Here is a 21,348-nt window from a genome sequence, read left to right on the forward strand (position 1 = left end):
TCAGGGTAGGACAATGCCTTTTATTTCTAAATAATGACATTTTATGATGTAAAAATCATACTAACAATATAAGTACACCTCAGGAAACATTACAAAATAATAATAAAAAAATCCACCTCATGGGACCTTTAAGGATGCCGGCAAATCCAAACCAATTCAAACCTGATTTAGACTTAATTATAATAATAATTAGAGGTTGACCGATAGTGGATTTTACCTATACCGAGAACTAGGTTAGACTGCACTTGCCGATAACCGATTAATCAACCTATAGTTTTTTTTTATGGATACTGGATTAAAAAACATAAGTAAAACAGTGCTGAACTTTATAACAAGGGATAAAAGAACAGTACTAACTTAAAAACATATAAATATGAATATTAAAATGAGATGTTCTAACAGAACAAATTCCACAGAAAATAATTTAAACATTAAATATTACAGGACAAATTTGTTTCTTTAGCTGTAACCTAGATACATGCTTGTATAGGAAGAATGGAATTACTGACGAGTCTTTTTTTTAGGCAGTTCAGAATTGATTATTTCTTTTGGAAAAAAAAAACTCCATTTATCTGCACTTTGATCTTTGAAACTTTGCAGACCATTTACATTCATAAACATTCACACATGACATGAAAGGTAATATCTGAAAAGCATAATAGAGGCCCTTTAATGGTCCTCAAACAGGCCTCATTTTCTTACAGAAAAACATATTTCTTTTAATTTTGGATTTAAATTTGTCCTGGACATGGGTCATTATGTGTTTAAACTTTGTGTTCGCGTCTGATGCTGACTTTTAAAAGCAGTTTATGGCCCCATCTCTCTGTCTTTTGCTCGGTTTCTTTCTTTCTTTCATGCGATACATCACGACTCAACACCCACAGCTCTCTAATTCTCTGCCTGAAAAAATAGAAATCCTTTCTCAGCCTGGTTCTTAAAATCTAAGCCTACACCAAAATCAATTCACTGCAATCCTTCTACAATCCCTATCAACAGATTCACATTATTTGAGAATGTTTTATCATGTAAAAATGTCACAAAAAATACTGCGCTATTAGACCATTAGACTTTAGACCAGGTTTTTGTTGCTCAATGGCGCAGTCGTTTTCAGTTTCAGCTAAAATCTACCTTCATAATATAGTTAACTCTTGTCTGAATGTATTCTGAAAGTAGTTTTAATTTTTTTTTATTATTTTTTTTACAAACATATTGCAAACATATGATATTGGAGTTCACTAAAACATTCAAATAATTTATACCATTCTTAATAATAGTTTGATACATTTTTGCCTCAAACTTAGATATACATCTTGTGTGGGAGGTAGCAAAGGGGCTGAACATTTCTGGTAAATTTCAAGAAACTTTCCAAAAGTTTCCAAAAATTTGGGAAACGTTTCTGGAAAATGTGCAACCCTAGTGGCCCTGGCCTCGTCTTTATGATTTTTTTTCTCTCTCTTCTATAGACTTGTAGTGTAAGGTGTACTTAAAGAAAATGATTAAATTGCGCTTTTTACAGCAATTAATGTGAAAATGTGAAATGTGAAAGTCATCCGCCAGTGGTACATTCTGTGTGAATGAACCAGGCGTGATGTGCCTTGAGGGAGGCCAAAGCAGCCTCTTTGAACAGCTCTTTTATCTATTCTCTTTCAGTGACATCATTTTTAAAAGGTTATTGCTGTCTGCTGATATAATTGCATAGAGATTTAATCAAACATCTAAAGCATTGGACGTAACTATAAGTCTTCAATGAATTTGGACCACTGATAGTGTCCTTTTATTTTCATGCGCTGTCTGCAATGTTTTAGCTCTCAATTCACTTAATTATGAAAATCAGGTAACTGCAAACCCAAAATCTAGTTAATACAGTTTGCGTGGCACAATGTCCCATGTTGCATGTCGTTCTGAGTGCTAGATTGCGGAGGATACCATACTTTACTGAGATTTTACAGCTCTAACAATGTGATGTCTCCTAAATATACACTCATCTGCACCACGCATCTGGATATATTCTTGGTTATAAAATGACCATGATGAATAGAAAATGTACACAAATAACATTCTGTTTACTGTCTGCTGTCCATGAGTAATAGAGCACAACAGTGAACACCCACTTTTTCAGACATTATTTTTAAACTATGAACCAAACCAACCAGGTTGTTTATTATTGGACTTTCTTCAGCATTATGGGTTGTGTGGTTGTAAACCTTTAAGATTAAGCTAAAATTACACTGGCTTCAGGTAAGTCTGTCTAAAAAGTATAAACAGAATTATTAAGAATCAACTTCGCTGTAGAGAAAGTGTATGGGATTTTTACTTTCTGAAGCCTACTGTTACATTCTAACGAGTGCAGAATCTCTGGATCAAAACACAAGCGAAGAAGCAGAAACAAGGGATAGAAAGGTGAATAAATGTAATAGATTTATCCTTACATTTTATGTAATTTTACAGTAAAATACCATTAAATTGACATTCCCAGAATTCCCTGCGTGACACTTCACATTTGATGTATTTTTGTTGAAATAACTGTTTATTCTTAGTTTTTTTCTTCTAATCAGTTACGTTCATTAGGGTTTTATGTTACATTAGTAGTTAAATGTAGTTAAATTAATGTTTATTGCATTTTTTAAATTTCATGTGTGTTACAATGATGATGTTTAGTGTTTGTGTGAATGACACTGTGCACCCTCTCTATATTAGTATTGTCCTCCTAAAAGCTTTGATTCATCATGTGTCTCTCATCTCCACTGTGATTGGTGGTTGTCAGTATATATCAAAGGTACATAACCGATATTAGTGTTTCAATAGGTTGTTAATTTAACATTATTTCAGTTAATGAAATGTGGTTATTTACTGTAAATTTAACTTAAATCTTTAAAACCTAAAATGTTGCTACCGTATTTTCCACGTACTAATTAATATATACAGTTTCAGACTCATATTCTGACTAGAATCTGAGTATGACGACTACAGACTAGGACTAAGTTACAGCTTTCTTAGAAATATGTCTAGACTTTTTATTTGATAATTTTCCAAATATTTCCCCCAGTTAATGCAATCTACTCGATTACTTTTTTTTCAGCTGGGGAGACTGTTCCTATTCTGCTCAAAGACCCTTAAACATCTTTTTATTTGATTCTTTATTTTTCATTTACTATTCATCTCCCCTCAATGAAAGTGCTCTCAAACAATGCAAATTATAATTTGGTTTGTGGTTTTATTTCACTGGTTACTAATTGCATCTGTGTATTGGGGGATGCGTTTTTATGTTTTCTAGTTCAGTTTCCCAGTGATTGCCTTCATGTACATTTCCATGTTTTTCACCAAAGCAAGTAATCAATTCTGAATCTTTAAATGATTTCATATTGGGATAAAGTTGTAATGGATTTTAAAGTATAATTAATTAAATCACATTTATTTGAGCCTTACGACGTGCTAAACAATAACAAGTAGTATGATTTCCAACAGATTGTGATTTATAAAGGGGGAAAATATTATTAAATTATAATATTTAATAAATAATTTGTCAAAAAAAGGTTACGGTTGTGAATTTTTAGTAGCTATTACACTGCATCATGATCCTTACAAATTTCCATATTTACCAGCGCCGCTCATGCATCGCATGAAAACACTCGTCAGATATATTACGATTAAATTATAATTTCAGATGAATTGTCCTTATTAGACCTTAATCCATGAGCAATTATTAAATCTGGGAAGGCCGGTGAATGCTGTTCCTATTCTGTCCTGCAACTGAACTATGTGACAATCTGTTTTTGCTAAGCTTGTGTGCATAATCTGATTCATTTCTTTTAGAGCGTGTTCTAACACAAGCACAATAAGCTCCTTATGTAATGGTTTGGCGAGAGAAAGTGCGAGTGTGGGCCTTGTAGAACATAAGCTTTGAATAACATATCTTTTTTTGAACAATGGATGGATGCCTTCAATAAAATGGTTCTCATTTCATCAGCAACACCGTGGGTGCTCTGTGCTCGCCTACTTCACTAGTCAATATGAATATATGCTGTAGTTGATGATTATACAGGAATCTCACATTAATAATGTAGGAAATATATTCAGCGCATGGGAGGCAATGGAGGCAGTGCCTCCTCAAAAAAATGGATGAGAAAATAATCCATATTGCAAAAATAAAACAATGCAAATATACAAAATGTGATATTAAAAAGTGTTTAAATCTGTCTTATAAAGTAACACTGTTCAACAGCGACACCAGTAGGTAAAGTTACCCTAAAGTTTAGTGGGGTGTAATTGAGAATGAATGGGGGAAAGTCAAATGAGAGGAGGCAATGCCTCCATTGTGCTATGATTGGTTATAACTGGATATGATAAGTTTGTGCCTCGTGTTTAATTATAGGGTTGATGGGAAGACTAATTAAAAAGTAAGTAAACAACTCAGCCACTTCATTGGCTGAAAGATATCATTGCTTTATGTCACATCAAAATCAAACTTGAAATGGCCTGAAAACATGATTATTGTGGGGTTTTTTAGTGAGCAATCACAATCAGCTTGGTGAAATTAAAAGTACATCTTTGTGTCTGTGACCAGTGTTTACAGAGCTTTATGACCAGAGCTTGACATTAACACCCGCCAACCCACCAAATGCGGGTGGATTTCAGCAGTGGCGGGTAACGCAGTCACTAGCCACTTTGGCAAGTTCAATTTTATAATAGGCTATATACATTTTTCAATCGTAGACTTTTAAAAAGGCATCTGAAATGATAAACTAGTAGTAGTAATAAACTAAAGCACTAAAGGATTACATATGAATAGATTATCGATACTAATACTCATTTCCCGCAGAATAGATACACGGTATGTGCTCTCTCGCTCTCTCTCTCGCTTATTTGTCCGACAGCAAGTTACACACACAACCGTCCCTTTACTGACTCCTTTTATTTGATCCGGATGAATATTGATGGTGATACAGGCCTTGATTTTGAAGTTATTTTACTTATTCGTGCAGATTTTGCTCACACCCAAAGTAGGCTATGGGTCCGTGCACCAGGTCTTAAAGGGACAGCAGCCAAATATACCGGATGCTAAATTATATTGGAATCATGAGATAATATTAAAAATATCTATATGGCAGTTTTTCCTCATGGTATCGATGTCAAAATTGTGGCCAGTGAAAATGCTTAGTGGCTAGTAACTTTGGAAAACCACTAACCACAGTGGCTGGTGAGCAAAAAAGTTTAATGTAAAGCCCTGTTTATGACTGATGAAAATAAGTTGACTAATAAAAAGAACAGCTGAACATCAAGATTCAAGATTCAAGATTCAAGAGTTTTATTTGTCACATACACAGTTATATACACAATATACAACTGGCAGTGAAATGTAAACAGGTCCGCTCCATGGACAGTGCAAATAACAGTTACAAGAAATTAAAATAGAAATAGAATAAAATTAGAATAAAAAGTATTAACATAAGTAGAATTATAAATAAATCAAGTAAAAGATAAAAATAGGAAATAAGATAAAAATAAAAATATAAAAAATATGTGGATATGATAAGTGAGATAAACTGTAGACTTAAAAATAAGTGGTTAACATAAAATATATAATATGTATATATAAAAGAAGTATAATGTGCAAGGTTTATTACAGGTTGTTACGCAGTAACAATAGGGACGTAAAGTGCAGTGCAATTGCAGTATGTGGATGTTAATGTTAAAAAACTGTATGTTTATCAGTTCACAAATAAAATATATAGTTTAAATTGTTACTGCATTTAGTTATTGTTTTGGAATAAATGTAAAAAAATCCTTGATGAGATTTATACTTATACTTTTAATAAATTAAATGTTAATTACAATGTTAATGTAAAAATGCAAAATACATTTGTATATAATTATATATATTAAATTATATATAATATTTTAACTAGGAAAATGTGACAACATTATGTGTAACTGAATTTACGTGTGTGTGTGTGTGTGTGTGTGTATGTATGTATGTATATATATACAGTGAGGAAAATAAGTATTTGAACACCCTGCTATTTTGCAAGTTCTCCCACTTAGAAATCATGGAGGAGTCTGAAATTGTCATCGTAGGTGCATGTCCACTGTGAGAGACATAATCTATTTTTTTTTTACTATTTATTTGTATGATACAGCTGCAAATAAGTATTTGAACACCTGAGAAAATCAATGTTAATATTTGGTACAGTAGCCTTTGTTTGCAATTACAGAGGTCAAACGTTTCCTGTAGTTTTTCAGCAGGTTTGCACTGCAGGAGGGATTTTGGCCCACTCCTCCACACAGATCTTCTCTAGATCAGTCAGGTTTCTGGCCTGTCGCTGAGAAACACGGAGTTTGAGCTCCCTCCAAAGATTCTCTATTGGGTTTAGGTCTGGAGACGGGCTAGGCCACACCAGAACCTTGATATGCTTCTTACAGAGCCACTCCTTGATTATCCTGGCTGTGTGCTTCAGGTCACTGTCATGTTGGAAGACCCAGCCTCGACCCATCTTCAATGCTCTAACTGAGGGAAGGAGGTTGTTCCCCAAAATCTTTCAATACATGGCCCCGGTCATCCTCTCCTTAATACAGTGCAGTCGCCCTGTCCCATGTGCAGAAAAACACCCCCAAAGTATGATGCTACCACCCCCATGCTTCACAGTAGGGATGGTGTTCTTGGGATGGTACTCATCATTCTTCTTCCTCCAAACACGTTTAGTGGAATTATGACCAAAAAGTTTTATTTTGGTCTCATCTGACCACATGACTTTCTCCCATGACTCCTCTGGATCATCCAAATGGTCATTGGCAAACTTAAGACGGGCCTGGACATGTGCTGGTTTAAGCAGGGGAACCTTCCGTGCCATGCATGATTTCAAACCATGACGTCTTAGTGTATTACCAACAGTAACCTTGGAAACGGTGGTCCCAGCTCTTTTCAGGTCATTGACCAGCTCCTCCCGTGTAGTTCTGGGCTGATTTCTCACCTTTCTTAGGATCATTGAGACCCCACGAGGTGAGAACTTGCATGGAGCCCCAGTCCGAGGGAGATTGACAGTCATGTTTAGCTTCTTCCATTTTCTAATGATTGCTCTAGCAGTGGACCTTTTTTCACCAAGCTGCTTGGCAATTTCCCCGTAGCTTCCAGCCTTGTGGAGGTGTAAAATTGTGTCTCTAGTGTCTTTGGACAGCTCTTTGGTCTTGGCCATGTTAGTAGTTGGATTCTTACTGATTGTATGGGGTGGACAGGTGTCTTTTATGCAGCTAACGACCTCAAACAGGTGCATGGAGTGGAATGGAGTGGAGGTGGACATTTTAAAGGAAGACTAACAGGTCTTTGAGGGTCAGAATTCTAGCTGATAGACAGGTGTTAAAATACTTATTTGCAGCTGTATCATACAAATAAATAGTTAAAAAATCACACACTGTGATTTCTGGATTTTATTTTTTTTAGATTATGTCTCTCACAGTGGACATGCACCTACGATGACAATTTCAGACCCCTCCATGATTTCTAAGTGGGAGAACTTGCAAAATAGCAGGGTGTTCAAATACTTATTTTCCTCACTGTATATGTATATATATAAACTGAGGATTTTGCCCCCTCATTTCAGAACAGTGCACAGTTACTGTGCAGTAACATTTGATATAATCACTGATACAAAGTGAGCGATTGTCATGTCTCATTTAGTTTCTTTTTAATTTTCCTTTTTATATTGTGTCATTGCTCTATTGTTAATTAGTTTTTACTTTGATTTGATTGTAATTAATTATGCATGTCTAAATTGAAGCAGTAATTAGGCTACTAAGTACAGTCCTTCATCTGTACGGAACAATAGGCTGATAATCATGTTTGCACACTGACTGCACATTATCAGCAGGGGAGGAAGAACACATGAATACTTTGCAAATCAAAGTTCAAATAAAGCATGACTAATTTTGGCAAAGGATGCATTAAAAATACTGGGGATTACACATAAGGCTCAACAATAAAGTTTTTTTTTTTGGCTTCGACATCAGACGTTCTGGTTTTTACTTGCTCTGCCAACATTTTTACTGGCTCTTGATAGATAGATGGATGGATGGAAGCAATTCCTGGGACAATTCTCAATATGCATTCTTGTCTGTACTTGTGTTCTTGTGGACTTGTGAAACGTCATCAGCCGCTGCCGAAGGTCTGTTACAATTCAAAGTTCACATTTAGCCAACGACAGTTCCAAATCCCCAGATGTGACCTTGATCCGCCCCTTTTATCGAGGATGCATTGAGAGGTGACTTGTGTGGACTTGAGACAGCCAGGTATCCCAGAATGCATTTCACACCAACCAACAAGCGCCAATAGCGCATGAGAAAAAATACTACTCTTATTGGGTCACGAAATGCAGTTTTAAGACTTTTTCAGTCGAGAAAGTAGTTGTTTAAAGCTCAAATCTGTGGTTTATTTATAAAGAGAGCACCTATTTGAAATTGTGATCTGCCGTTTTCGGAGTTGTGAGATCCAGTCGATCAGTGGCGCTCAGCGCTCATTAACCCCACCGAGAGCAGCCTTTCCTCGGATAGATTTTCTGACGTCTGCCGCTGGCTTGGATGTCTCTGTAGTGGTCAATAATCAATAATCAATGTTCACATTGCCTGAACCACATTTGTTTGGCTATTAATATGTTTAAAAAAAAATTTAATGAAAAGAGGCAGAGTGGTGTTTTATGACATATTTCATTTTATTTTAGCCTAAAGTATACATACAGAGATAACCGGAGTGAGAGCGAGCTGAGTGACACTATCAAGAACGCTAGTGTTCTGTTTGCAGAATTACCGGACTTGTGTCCTCCCATCCTTGGGAGTCGAACTTGGCAAGTCTGAACTACCAAGGACGCAAGTCCAAAGTTCGTGTACTTGGCTTTGAGAAACGACCCATGTTTCAAGTGGTTTCCCCAAATACAACTGGAAATGCTTTTAAAGGAGGGTGAAATGCTGTTTCATGCATACTGAGCTTTTTACACTGTTAAAGGGTTAGTTCACCCAAAAATGAAAATTCTGTCATTAATTACTTACCCTCATGTCGTTCGACACCCGTAAGACCTCCGTTCATCTTCGGAACACAAATAAAGATATTTTAGTTGAAATCTGATGGCTCTGAAAGCCCTCCATTGGCACAATGCACTTTACACTCTCAAGACCCTTAAAAGGTACTAAAGACGTTGTTACAAAGTCCATCTGACTACAGTGGTTCTACAATAACTTTATGGAGTGACGAGAATAGTTTTTGTGCGCAAAAAAACCCTAAATAATGACTTGTATAGTGATGACGATTTCAAAACACGGCATCATGAAGCTTCGAAGCGTTATGAATCAGTGAGTCGATTCAGCGGTTTGGATCGCCAAATTTTTACATTTTTACCACTTTTACATTTCACGTTGAAACCAAATCTTCTGCCGCCGTCTTGTCAGTCAGCTCCTCACTTTCATCAAAACGACGGTGGGGGGCTGTGCCGCGGTGGGCAAGTGATGTAACCGTGTTGCAGCTGAACACCGGTAACACCGTCAACACCGACTATCACAGCAAGCTTGCTATAAATTTTGCCTATAACCCTGATTTGCAATGGGGGTTGAATAATTTTGATTACAACTGCATGTCACAATAGGGAAGAAAAGACTATCACAGCTGCTGTTTAATGCCAACTTTAAAATGTGTATTGTTTTAAAAAGTATAGCCACAAGAATGAAGCAGTGTACATGTTGGCATGAGACTAGTATGATAGAATCTCTTGCTGACCTTGTCTGTGTAAAGTTATATCCAGTTTTTCAATTTCTGTTATGACCATAAATTCAGTAATTTTCAAGAACGGCAAACAGGGCCAGTTTACATGGAACAAACTCCAGCCAAAAGAAATCTATAGGTAACGCTTAGCCAGGAGTTCATAAACAGTTTTTTTTGTTTTTGTATTTACTGAATAATTCAAGAAGGATTTGGCCTGCTTTACTTCCATTGTAAGGGCAGTATTGTAAAAACTTTTTTTCAGAATGCCTATCTGTGATAATTAATATTATGCTGCAAAAGCTATCATAAGTTATATTGAACCCGGAATGTCATAATTATAGCTGACTACTAAACGCATTCATTATAAATTCTAAAGATATTGTATTTTGAATGTGTATTTTGAATTAGGTTCCTCGGATTGTCATTAATAGTTTCTCCAACATTTGCCTCACTGATCAAAAAGAACGGACAGCCTGTAAGACACTGAGTAAAAGTTGTTGTGCTGGTGAACTCTGACATTTCCAGAGGCCTAAGAACATTTAGGATAGATGCCAGGAAAACAAATGAATAACTGAACTGAAGATAACAACATACTGCTTTGCTGCTTGACTGTAGGGCTAAAATTTATGCCCTGACAGTAAGCATTACAAAAATCATGCTAATTCAGTTTGTATTGCAAGCCCACGGGAAATCGTCTGCAAGACACTCATGTGTACCAATGAGGGCTCAAAGCTCACCAGTGGACTGTTTGCTTTTCAAACAATGCATCATGATAATGTCAGTGACAGTTTTATTAGATCAAGTCTTCTGTGATGGATTTAGTGAATTCTGAATGAATAAAAGCAAAAAATAAAGCGTGCTCTGCCCTGCTGAACATGACATAACAGCTTTGATTTATACATCATGATGCTCTTGTTGTGCACAAACTGTAAATGAAATTGAAACACAAAGGTTCCCCTACTGAAAAAGTACATACTTTTAAAAAGTGGTCTTATTATAGAAACAATACGCTTTATCAAGATATACTTAAGTACAAAATTAATGTAATGTTTTCAGACACTTAACTGCATGTTATTTAAAATTAAATGAAAATATATTAAATATATATTAAATTCTATTTGCAACTTGTTTTTGACCTACTTACCTATTTTTTTCTTTATATGTAATTTCATAATTATTTATGTTGTCTTTGAAATATATATCATTTCGAATGTACTGACAAGCACTTTAATGTACTTTCTAGTGTATATATTTAAATAAATTTGTAATGAAGATGCAAATAACACACTACAAGTGAAATTGCAGTGTACTCTTTTTAAGTAGACTTATGTGGCCTTCTACATTAACATTGTATTGTCTGCTTGTAGAGGTTTTAAATATATGAACTATATTGTTTTATAATGTTTCCTGTGGTGCACTTATAATGTTAGAATGATTTTTACATAAAAATTGTCATAATTTAGAAATAAAAGGCATTTTCCTACCCAGATTTTAGCCTCTGATGTGAACGCTTTGTTTGAAGGGGCGTGTCTGCTATGACCCTTCAGTGTAAATCTTTGAATATGAAATATTAATATTACATGTGTAACTCTCTTGAAAACTTTGAGCAAGATTTTACTATTACAGCTTTCAAGGCTAATCGTGAAACGTGTATATTATTATATAGCATTGTATTTAGATCTATGGCATTATATTTAGATCGTGCCATGAACGGTTGCAATGATGAACACTGTAGACCATCACAGACATGTTGAGCGCATTTAAGCGGTGATCTCGTCATTGCAACTCGATTTCTGCACACTAACGAATGCTTTCATCATAAATAACAGTGCAAACACAATGTAAAGTAAGAGATTTGTTGATTATACTAGGAGTTTTTGGCACGAGTCCTGAACTCAGTCACTGATAAACTTGTGCTGTTTGATTGACAGTTCCCGTGATCGCAAAGGGAGCGTTCTTTGATCTTTCTAAATATCATTTAATCACAGTTTAACAGAAAATAACAGATTATTTTCATCCTACTAAGAGATATAATGTGAAGTTGACCATTTAGTCACTGGTTTTATTTACTGACACATAGACAAAGATGACTGTACATGAATCATTACATATCAGAAATCACTGATCACAGATCAGGCATTAGAATTAACACGGTTACTTACATGTTGTGGCATTACTGTCAAATCCATATCGTAAAAGTCTGGTAAATCAATCGCAATTTCTGTGCTGGCTTTGCAAACAAAGAATCCACAGAGAAATGTACTGAATACAAATAAATAATGCTCAAGTGAGACATTCACATGTATTCACAATAAATTGATAAAATAACCACATTCATAGCATTAGGATCCTTTGGAAGGTAATATTATTTGTAGTCCATCCGGTATTGCTCTTCTCTCCTCGTCATCTCACTAACACGCCAGTGGGCGGGGCCAACATTGTGATGATGAAGTAGGCGTTGATCTTCTTCTGCAGAGGCGGTCTTTCACCCATCTATTATAGGCACATTCCACAATGAGTCGTTATCTGGGCTTGGTAACAATAAAATCTGTTTTTGGACTAACAAAGAAGTTTCTAGTTCTGAAACTTACAGAATATTCTTATAGTATGATGTAAAAAGCTTATAGTATGATGTCAACAGTTTTATTTCTCGGTTCATGACCCCTTTAAGATTCTCTCAAGTCTGCATTCTTGAGCATTGGAATTGAACTTTGACGGTTAATGATGACGTAGTACGAGAACACAATGTCGTCTATTGCAAAGAATGCACATTGATAAACGGTCTTCTTTTTCTCAAGTGTTGCTATGTAGGTGCTGAGGTGTGTTCTTTTGAGTGATTTAAACTAGTTGCTATGCAAACTTTCTCACCAAAGTCTCATTGAGATCCTGGGCCCGTATTCATAAAGATTCTAAGAGTCCTCTCAGAAAACTCCTAATTTAGCTTAAAAGCTTTTACGTAGGAGTCTTAGCTTAAGAGCTATTCGGGACCGATCTGAGAGCCAAAAGGAACTCTGAGCAAGGAAAATACAAAAACTTTTATCTTAGTGAAGAGGCGGGGCTGACCCCGTTGCTACGTATGACACAGTCTTTTGAAGACTGTGATTGGTTGGTTGTCCAAAAAGGGGAAAAAGGAGCGCTTTTAAGTATAGGGTCACTTTGAATTTACAAGCGCAAATTGTCCTATTTTACCGTTCACACACACACACACACACACACACACACACACACACACACACACACACACACACACACACACACACACACACACACACACACACACACACACACACACACACACACACACACACACACACACACACACACACACACACATTATATATATGTACACTGAAAAATTTAATTAAGCATAATTAATTTGTGCTCATTTAAATAATTTAAATGTAGTTTTTTATTTTAAAAAATGAATTGGTTTTATGGGAATTGCATGTGTTTTTGTTTAAATTGAGATCAAATAAATTGATTGCGACCACTTACGATACATTTTTTTTGTAAATTCAACAAATCAATTTTTTCAGTGTATATAAATCCTTTTATTATTTACCATGCTGTTAATTTCCTATGATATTTGATTGGCTTAGAATTATAAACATTGTTCCACTCTTTCCAATTCCACTGATTGCTGGCATGTCTATTTAATTGGTGGTTTGAAAGTTGGGTTTAATGCAACAAACATGATCCCTGCACGATCTAATCTATAGCGTCTTATTAAGTCACTGTTATTCATTGTCTGCAACACATTTCTTCTCCCTCTTCGTCTTTCTGCCATTTTCTCCGCTGCTAAAGAAACTCTTAAGCCTCTTAAAAGTCCTCATCTGTGCTCTTAACAAATTTGACCTTAAGACCTCTTTTAAGGGTTAAGATGCTTTCTGAATTACTTTTTTCTTTACTAGGATTTTTTAGTTAATTTTAAGAGTAAACGCCCACATTTCTTAGAATTTTCTTAGAATTTTGTCACTAGGAGCTACTCTTTGCATTAAGATTCTTGATGAATACGGGCCCTGGTCTTTAAATAGGGCTTGGGTCCCTCCTTCAGTGTAAGTCTACAGGATTTGTTCTTGCTTGTTGTTGTCATTCTCCAGGCAGAAATCATATTGCTTAGAAATGTAATAGCACACAATTTGAAGTATCAAAATCGTAGCACAGATGGTGTGGGACCAGTATTTGCCAAAATGTAATACTTTGGGTTATTTGAAGTATTACAGCATGACATATTTAGTTGGCAGGTGTTAATAAATGTAAAAGAGGCTTAAATCTATATTACAAATCTAAAAATTATTAAATTATTAAGAACACAGCTAAAAAATTATCCACTCACAAAATTAAACCACCTTCATGTTTTGCCAGCTGTTACAAAAGTCTGTAGCAAAGCTTTGTAAAGCACCGCAGTCAGTGTCAGGTAACATGCAAGCATTGGAAAACTATGCAATTTCCCATCAATTAAACATCATCTTTTAATTTGTGTTTTTCCATGCCGTTAACATATTCCCATGCCTGTCTGCGGAGGTGCTGCGAGGAGCGCTGACATCTTTCAGTAATCTCAAGAGGCCCAGAAGCAGGCAGAATGCATACATTTTATAGCTGTCCTGTCAATGACCACTTTCACAAGAAGCTAGTGGATTTTCCAGAAAGGAGAAACTGTCTCATGGGTTAATTATGCCTGTGAATTTTGCACTGTATCTTCTCCTTTTACTGTATCAGCTCAGAAATTAATAACTGAACATTTACTTTCTTAATGCATGTTCCTTGTGCACGAGGCATTGATGCACATTATTAAAAAAAAAAAAAGTCACTTTCTCATTTGACTAGGAAAATGATTAGTTGTGTAGTTGTCTGTTCTCCATTCAAAAGTTTGAGTAAGTAAGGTTTTTATTCAGCAAGGAAGCATTAAACTGAGCAGAAGTGACAGTAAAGAGGTTTACATTTTTACAAATGATTTCTTTTTCAAATAAATGCTGTTCTTTGGTTGAATTTTCTATTCATCAATTCTGTTTATCCTGAAAAAATGTACCATGGTTTCCACAAAAAGATCAAGCAGCACAAGTGTTTCTTGAGCATCAAATCATCATATTATAATGATTTCTGAAGGGTCATGTGACACTGAAGACTGGTAATGTAATGATCCTGAAAACTCAGCTTTGCATCACAGGAATAAATGACATTTTAACATATATTCAAATAGAATTATTTCAAATTGTAATAATATTTCAAAATATTACTGTATTTTTAATCAAATAAATGTAGCCTTAGTGAGCAAAACATTTTTTTTGAATGGTAGTGTATATGCATTTGCGCTAAAACGGCATAGAAAGGTGATGATTAATGATCTAAGACAGTGAAAAGGACAAGTGAAATTTAATCATTTTTTGTGTCATATAAAAATACAACATGAACAGCTAATTTAATCAATATATACTGCCCGGACGAAAAAAGTCACTGTTTGGATTTAAATAGGCAAATGTTTAAAGGAAAATGTAAACTTTAAAATGAAAATTTCCGGATAATTTACTCACCCCCATCTCATCCAAGATGTCCATGTCTTTCTTTCTTCAGTCGAAAAGAAATTAAGATTTTGAGGAAAACATTCCAGGATTTTTCTCCACACAATGGATCTCAATGGCAACCAAAATGCTGAAGGTTCAAATCAATGCAGTTTCAAAGGGCTTCAGAGGCTCTGTGGGATCACAGACAAGGAATCAGGTCTTATCTAGCCTAACCATCAGTCATTTTCAAGAAAAAATTAAAATGTATATACTTTTTAACCTACATTTCTTGCAGCACAAGATGAGCAATTTAGGTTAAAAAGTGTATACATTTAAAAAAAAATTGGGAAAATGACCGATGGTTTCGTTAGATAAGACCCTATTCCTCATCTGGGATCATGCAGAGCCTCTGAAGGCCTTCGAAGCCCTTTGAAACTGCATTGATTTGGACCTTCAACATTTTGGTTGCATTGAAGTACATTGGGTGGAGAAAAATCCTGAAATGTTTTCCTCCAAAAAAAAAAAAATTCCACTGTAGAAAGAAAGACATGAACATCTTGGATGGCATGGGGTGAGTAAAATCAGGAATTTTTCATTTTGAAGTGAAATAATCCTTTATGATTGGATCATTATTCCTGTGATTATTATACTAAAGCATCTTTACTTCTTCTAAACCTAATTGATGGAGTGTGTAGCTTTTCATTTCTTAAACACCTATGTAGGAAGACACATCGTGGCCATATTCCAGGCATATTCAACAGGCTCAAATTGTGAAAGAATGAGTCCAGACCCTAAATTCAATGAAAGTCTTTGGGATGTGCTGGTGGAGACTTTACAGACTGCTGGACTCTTGCATTGTCAATAGAAGATCTGGACCAAAAACTGATGCACCTCTTGGTGGAAATAAATGTTGTGATGTTATTTCCATCAAGAGGTGCATACATTTTTGGTTAAGATCTTGGGGTGGGAGGGGAAAGTTCTATGTGTGATCTACTGAAGGCACGCAATTTAAAGAACACCGATGTAGCCGGATTTACCCAACCAACGTTTTTATTAAAGTTTAAACTTATTTAACAACAATGGCATACAAAAAGTGCATATTCCTGCTAATTCTATTTGTTTTGTTGGTTTTCGACATATAACTTTGTTTTCAGTGTGTATGCCATTACCGTTTGAACATTTCGAGCACATTTTAACAGTAACTTAATAACATTGATAACCGTGATAATTTTGGTCACTATAATCGTGATATGAAATTGTCATATTGTTTCATCTCTTTCTTAAACATGCTCTCATTTTTTGCTACTCTGACACATCAGTTTGATATCATCCAGGCAAATGGATCTGCACATTTGAGCATGACTAGAGTCGTTTTGTTTTGTTCCTACCTCATGATGCAGTTGGTCAGACGTAGCTGAATTATGATCGGCTGCTAAATGTGAGGGCAATTTCAATACGACCCGATTAGCATCATCAGATTACTGTGGGCCGAACTGTTTGATGGATGTTGGCAAAGATGAAAGACACAAGCCTACAGACAGACAGTCCAGCTTTTCTCCGTATGCAATTACAACCATTATGTAATAAATCAAGATAATAGATGGCAAAATATCTCTGAGCGGTCAGCTAGGAGCATCTGTAAGTGAGCAGGGAAGGAAAACAATGTGGCAGCGGGGTGTTGAGATGTAAATGAATTCATCAGAAATATCTCTCCTTAATCTTGGCAACGTTCCCTGGACTTCAAAGGCTGCGAGCCCCCGCAGGAGAGCTCTGAGTCATGCAGCACTTATTATTTATGCACTTTACCAGATCTGTCAGTCAGCTGTTGGAGAAGGGCCAATTAATAATTTCTGTTTTCTTTCTCTCTGCATCTCTCTTATGCGATCATAGCTCGTTCACACTGCAAACCTTTCCTAAACATGTCAACATGTGCTATGTTTTGTCTTTGTTCTCCCTCCCTCATGCAGACTAACAAAGCGGTGACTAAAGGGGACTTTCATCATGCCAGCTCCAGCTCCAGACGCGCGCTCTTCCTCGCCGTACTGTCCATCACCATCGGGACGGGCATCTACGTGGGTGTGGCCGTGGCCCTTATTGCATACCTCTCCAAAAACAATCACTTGTAGCCTTCTCATGCTCAAACCACTCTTTCTTTCAGCAGTCGGATAAAGACTGGTTTACTTTGGGATCAGCTTTTTGAGAAAACGCCCAAGGGTCACAATATGGGACTCACCAGCAATGTGTTCCACTCCTGCACTTTTAAAAGTCACGTTCCCATTTCATGGGGAACAAAATTGTTTGTGTAAATGTCCTGATCACCTTTCTGCATTTTCATGTGACCGTGCCACCATTTTTTTTTTGCGCTCAACATATGTGCAAGTGCAAATCTATTGCTACACATAATGGATTTTGGCCAAATTAAAGTCGATGTGAAATCAAAAGGGACCTGATTTAATTAAGTAAATACTTGATTTACGTAATGCATGTTCCTGCTCATATTGTGCACATTTTTCCAAAGAAATCATTCATCAAAATTGAATCATTTGCTCCGCCACTGAAACAACTTTCCTTTTTGTCATCAGATAGCATTGGATAACGGATGGCCGATCCAATAAATTCCAACTAGATGAAATTGGGCCGGTTGCACCAGCTGTGTCCAAGTTACAACTTAATCTAATTGTCTAATTGCAATTTACAAACTAATAAATATATTTTGTTGCACCATTACATTTAGTTGAAACATAACTCTACATATAAACTTAATATTTATGGAAGCCTCCAACCAGGAGTAACAGTCGGAATAAAACAGCAGATTTATTGAATTGCAGCGGATGCACACAAGGACGAGGCGGCAAGTGCAGAGAGCGATCTGAGGATTGCAACAAAGGAAAAATTTTCGGCACGTGAATCCCAACAGGCCTCCCATTCCTCAGCATTCTTATTCCGCCCAGTTGAGTTCACGGATGAGTTAGGTGGTTCACCTCATGGTGAATTTAATTTCTCATTCGGGGCTCGAAAAGAGGATGAACTGTCGATTGCAGCATTGAAGGGGGAAGGCGTTTGCCTTCGGAAGCGGATGACTCGTCTAGGCCCCCACAATCTGGTGTGATGGCACAGGCTGAGGCTGAGGCTGATGTTGGCTGCCATGCTTGCCTGGGCCGCTTTGGATATTGGGTTGACGTGGAATCCTCCACCCCGTCTTGAGTTTTCGCAGTTGGATAATTGGTTTCTGGGCTCGGAGTGCGACACACAGCTGCACTCCGTCCCAGTGCCTTTCTTCCCGGAAAGGCACCAGGAGCTCAAAGTCATGCAAAGCACCTTCCACTGCCAGCTTCGCAGGTTCTTCCGCCCTCACTACACTCAATAGCGGGCCGGCCTGGGGTACTCTGAGGTCCCACAGGTTGAGCGTTTGATTGCGGTGAATCTGTGCCCGCAGAACTGTCTGAGGCTCCCATCCAGGTCCTGTAAGCCTCTGTCCTGCATGCCATGGCCAACCAGCAGTTCCATCAGGCCAAGGCATTGAAAGAACGGCAGGAGGACAGTGCCAACCCAAGGCTTATGCAGGACCTGCGCTCAACAACAAAGGTCACTGCACAGGCTCTGGGTCGGGCGATGTCCACCCAGGAGTGCCATCTATGGCTTTACCTTGCAGTGATGTGAGATGCCGAGAAAGTGCGCTTTCTTGACACTCCCATCTCCCAGGGGGCCTCTTTGGCAACACTATTGAGGTCTTCTCACAACAGTTATCAGCAGTGAAGAAGCAGACGGAGGCAATCAGACACATCCTGCACCAGCGCGACTCGGATGCCACCTAGAGGCCTCCAAGGTCCCGCTCATCAGCAAGGCTGCCCCCCTGAATGGAGGTCCTCCCCATTGAAGGTGACATGTCCTTCAGGTCAATTTGGTAGTGAACTTGCAAGCGCTCTCTTGGGTTAGAGGCAGGCACAGCCTTATCTCTGCAGTGTCCAGTGAACGCCCTGCGCATTTACTGTATTTGGACCACGCTGAGAGCTTTAGAAGCTCTGAGCAGCTCCTTGTCTGTTTCGGGGGACAGCAGAAGGGGAAGGCTGTCTCCAAATAGAGGATTGCCCACTGGATTGTGGATGCCATTTCTTTGGCATACCAAGCCCATGGCATGCCATACCCCTAGAATGCGAGCACACTCCACCAGAGGTGTTGCTTCCCTCTGGGCACTAGTGAATGGCGCTTCCCTGACAAATACCTGTAGAGCAGCAGGGCGGGCTACAACCAATACTTTCACAAGATTTTATAATCTCAAGATGGAGCCGGTTTTGTCCCAAGTGTTACTGGGAAAGAACAGGTAACAGCGCCTTCCCCTTCTCTGAGGCTATAATGTGCGCTTTTTTTGTTCATGTGAGTTTCCCATCTTTGGTGAACACTGGACCCCCTCATCTGTAGCCAAATTCGCAGTGGAATTGTGCTACCAGGCCCATTACTCGTGGTATGCCCCTTTTCATGTGAGCCCATGTACTTGGGCTTAGTGCTCCACATGTGCTGATTCCCTATTGGTAATCCCATATGAAATTTTTTTTTCACTGTTCGGTTTCCCTGTCAGCAACTTAGGGAAGGTTATGATGTGGCCTGAGTGCACTTTTGCTTAGGCATACAGCAGCTTTCCAACAATTGCACCGCCTTGTAACACAGTTCAGCTGGTTGTGGTGTTTAGCATGGGGACCTCTAGTGTCATTACACAATGTCGAGTGAGTGACAGTGGTTACTATTGTAAACTTTGTTCTACCTGCTGAACTACCTGCACTGAACTACCTGCTGAAACGGCCAGGACGCGGTCTCGGCTCCTCAGCACAAACCTAAATGAGTGGTGCAAGCCATCTCCTTTTATACCCCTGTGTCCAGGGGAGAGGCATGCAAATTCCACTCACCATTTCTCATTGGCCTTTTCTAAAGGTGTTTGGGGCTCCCAAGTGCAACCCCTAGTATCACTACATTGACACAATGTCCTACGGCGTTACTAAGCCTCTAGTGTTGACATTACATTCCAAGATCTTACAAACGGCTGGTGCAACCCTACCCACTTGTTGAACATTTTCACTCGGAAATAAGATAAGAGCAGTAAAATGAGCTGTGAACAGCATTTCATCTTGACTTTAATATTGGTTTGTAATAAACACAATATTTGGTATACAGATCTAACCTGTCAAAAGATCCGAACAAGATCTGAACTAGATTCTGAACAATCAGTGAGTTTTCTTGAATGTTTTTTGGATTACGTGAAGCATCTATTTGAAGTGCCACAGTGCTTTCAAGCCGTTTTAAGAGGTTCTAAATCTTAAGAAACACGAAGGGGCATTTTCAACACTCTTTTGATATTACAGAAACAAAATGAACATAAAGCCATATAGATGGGTTTCTCAAGCCTGCGTGTGGACTTTTTTTTCCCGGAATGTATGGGTGAAGTCATTCTTGTGGGGCTGTAACATTCACTATTATCTACTCTGTAATTAAGTCCTAAGGCTTTCAGTTTATACATGTCAATCTATAAAGCTGTAAATGCCTCCTCTGTCAAATTTTCTCCCATACTTTGGGAAACACCTCTTGCCAGCAAGCTCATGCTAATTAAATGTGGTCTTTTCATTCAAACATGGTGCCGGTGTGTTCATCTGATTTGGGCCCTTTGATCTCAGAATGTATTTTAACGTTATATTAATGTCTTTTATGTTTATAATGAAGTGTTATAAAAAAAATGAAGGTTCACAGACTCCTATATTTTCCAAATCTTAATCAAGAAGTGCATCTTTAGAAGTTCATGCTGTGGATTACCAGCCCTCATTCACAAATGTGACCCTGGAGCGCAAAACCAGTCATAAGTCGCATGGGTATATTTGTGGCAATAGCCAACAATACATTTCATGTGTCCAAATTATAAATTTTTCTTTTTTGCCAAAAATCATTAGGATATTAAGTAAAGATCATGTCCCATATAGATATGTTGGACCCACTTTTTATTATGTGGCCTTAAGTACTATGTACTAACATTTAAATTAATCATTGGATACGATGCACTTATTGTGTACATACATGTTTTTACATTGTACTTACATTTAAAAAATGATCTGCTTGTAATAACAT

The 21,348-nt window shown here is 37.5% G+C and overlaps 1 protein-coding gene across 1 annotated transcript in view; it reads left to right on the forward strand.

The window, feature by feature from the left end:
• syndig1 (synapse differentiation inducing 1) overlaps positions 1–20,856 on the forward strand; it is a 61,868-nt gene extending 41,012 nt beyond the window's left edge. Inside the window, exon 4 of the mRNA XM_079843028.1 lies at positions 17,208–20,856. Within this exon, the coding sequence (XP_079699154.1) occupies positions 17,208–17,366 (159 nt within the window). The 3' untranslated portion in view covers positions 17,367–20,856. The remainder of the gene's footprint in view (positions 1–17,207) is intronic.
• The last annotated feature ends 492 nt before the right edge of the window (positions 20,857–21,348 follow it).

This window comes from Gobio gobio (assembly GCF_949357685.1).
Source record: "Gobio gobio genome assembly, chromosome: 18".
Classification (NCBI taxonomy): domain Eukaryota; kingdom Metazoa; phylum Chordata; class Actinopteri; order Cypriniformes; family Gobionidae; genus Gobio; species Gobio gobio.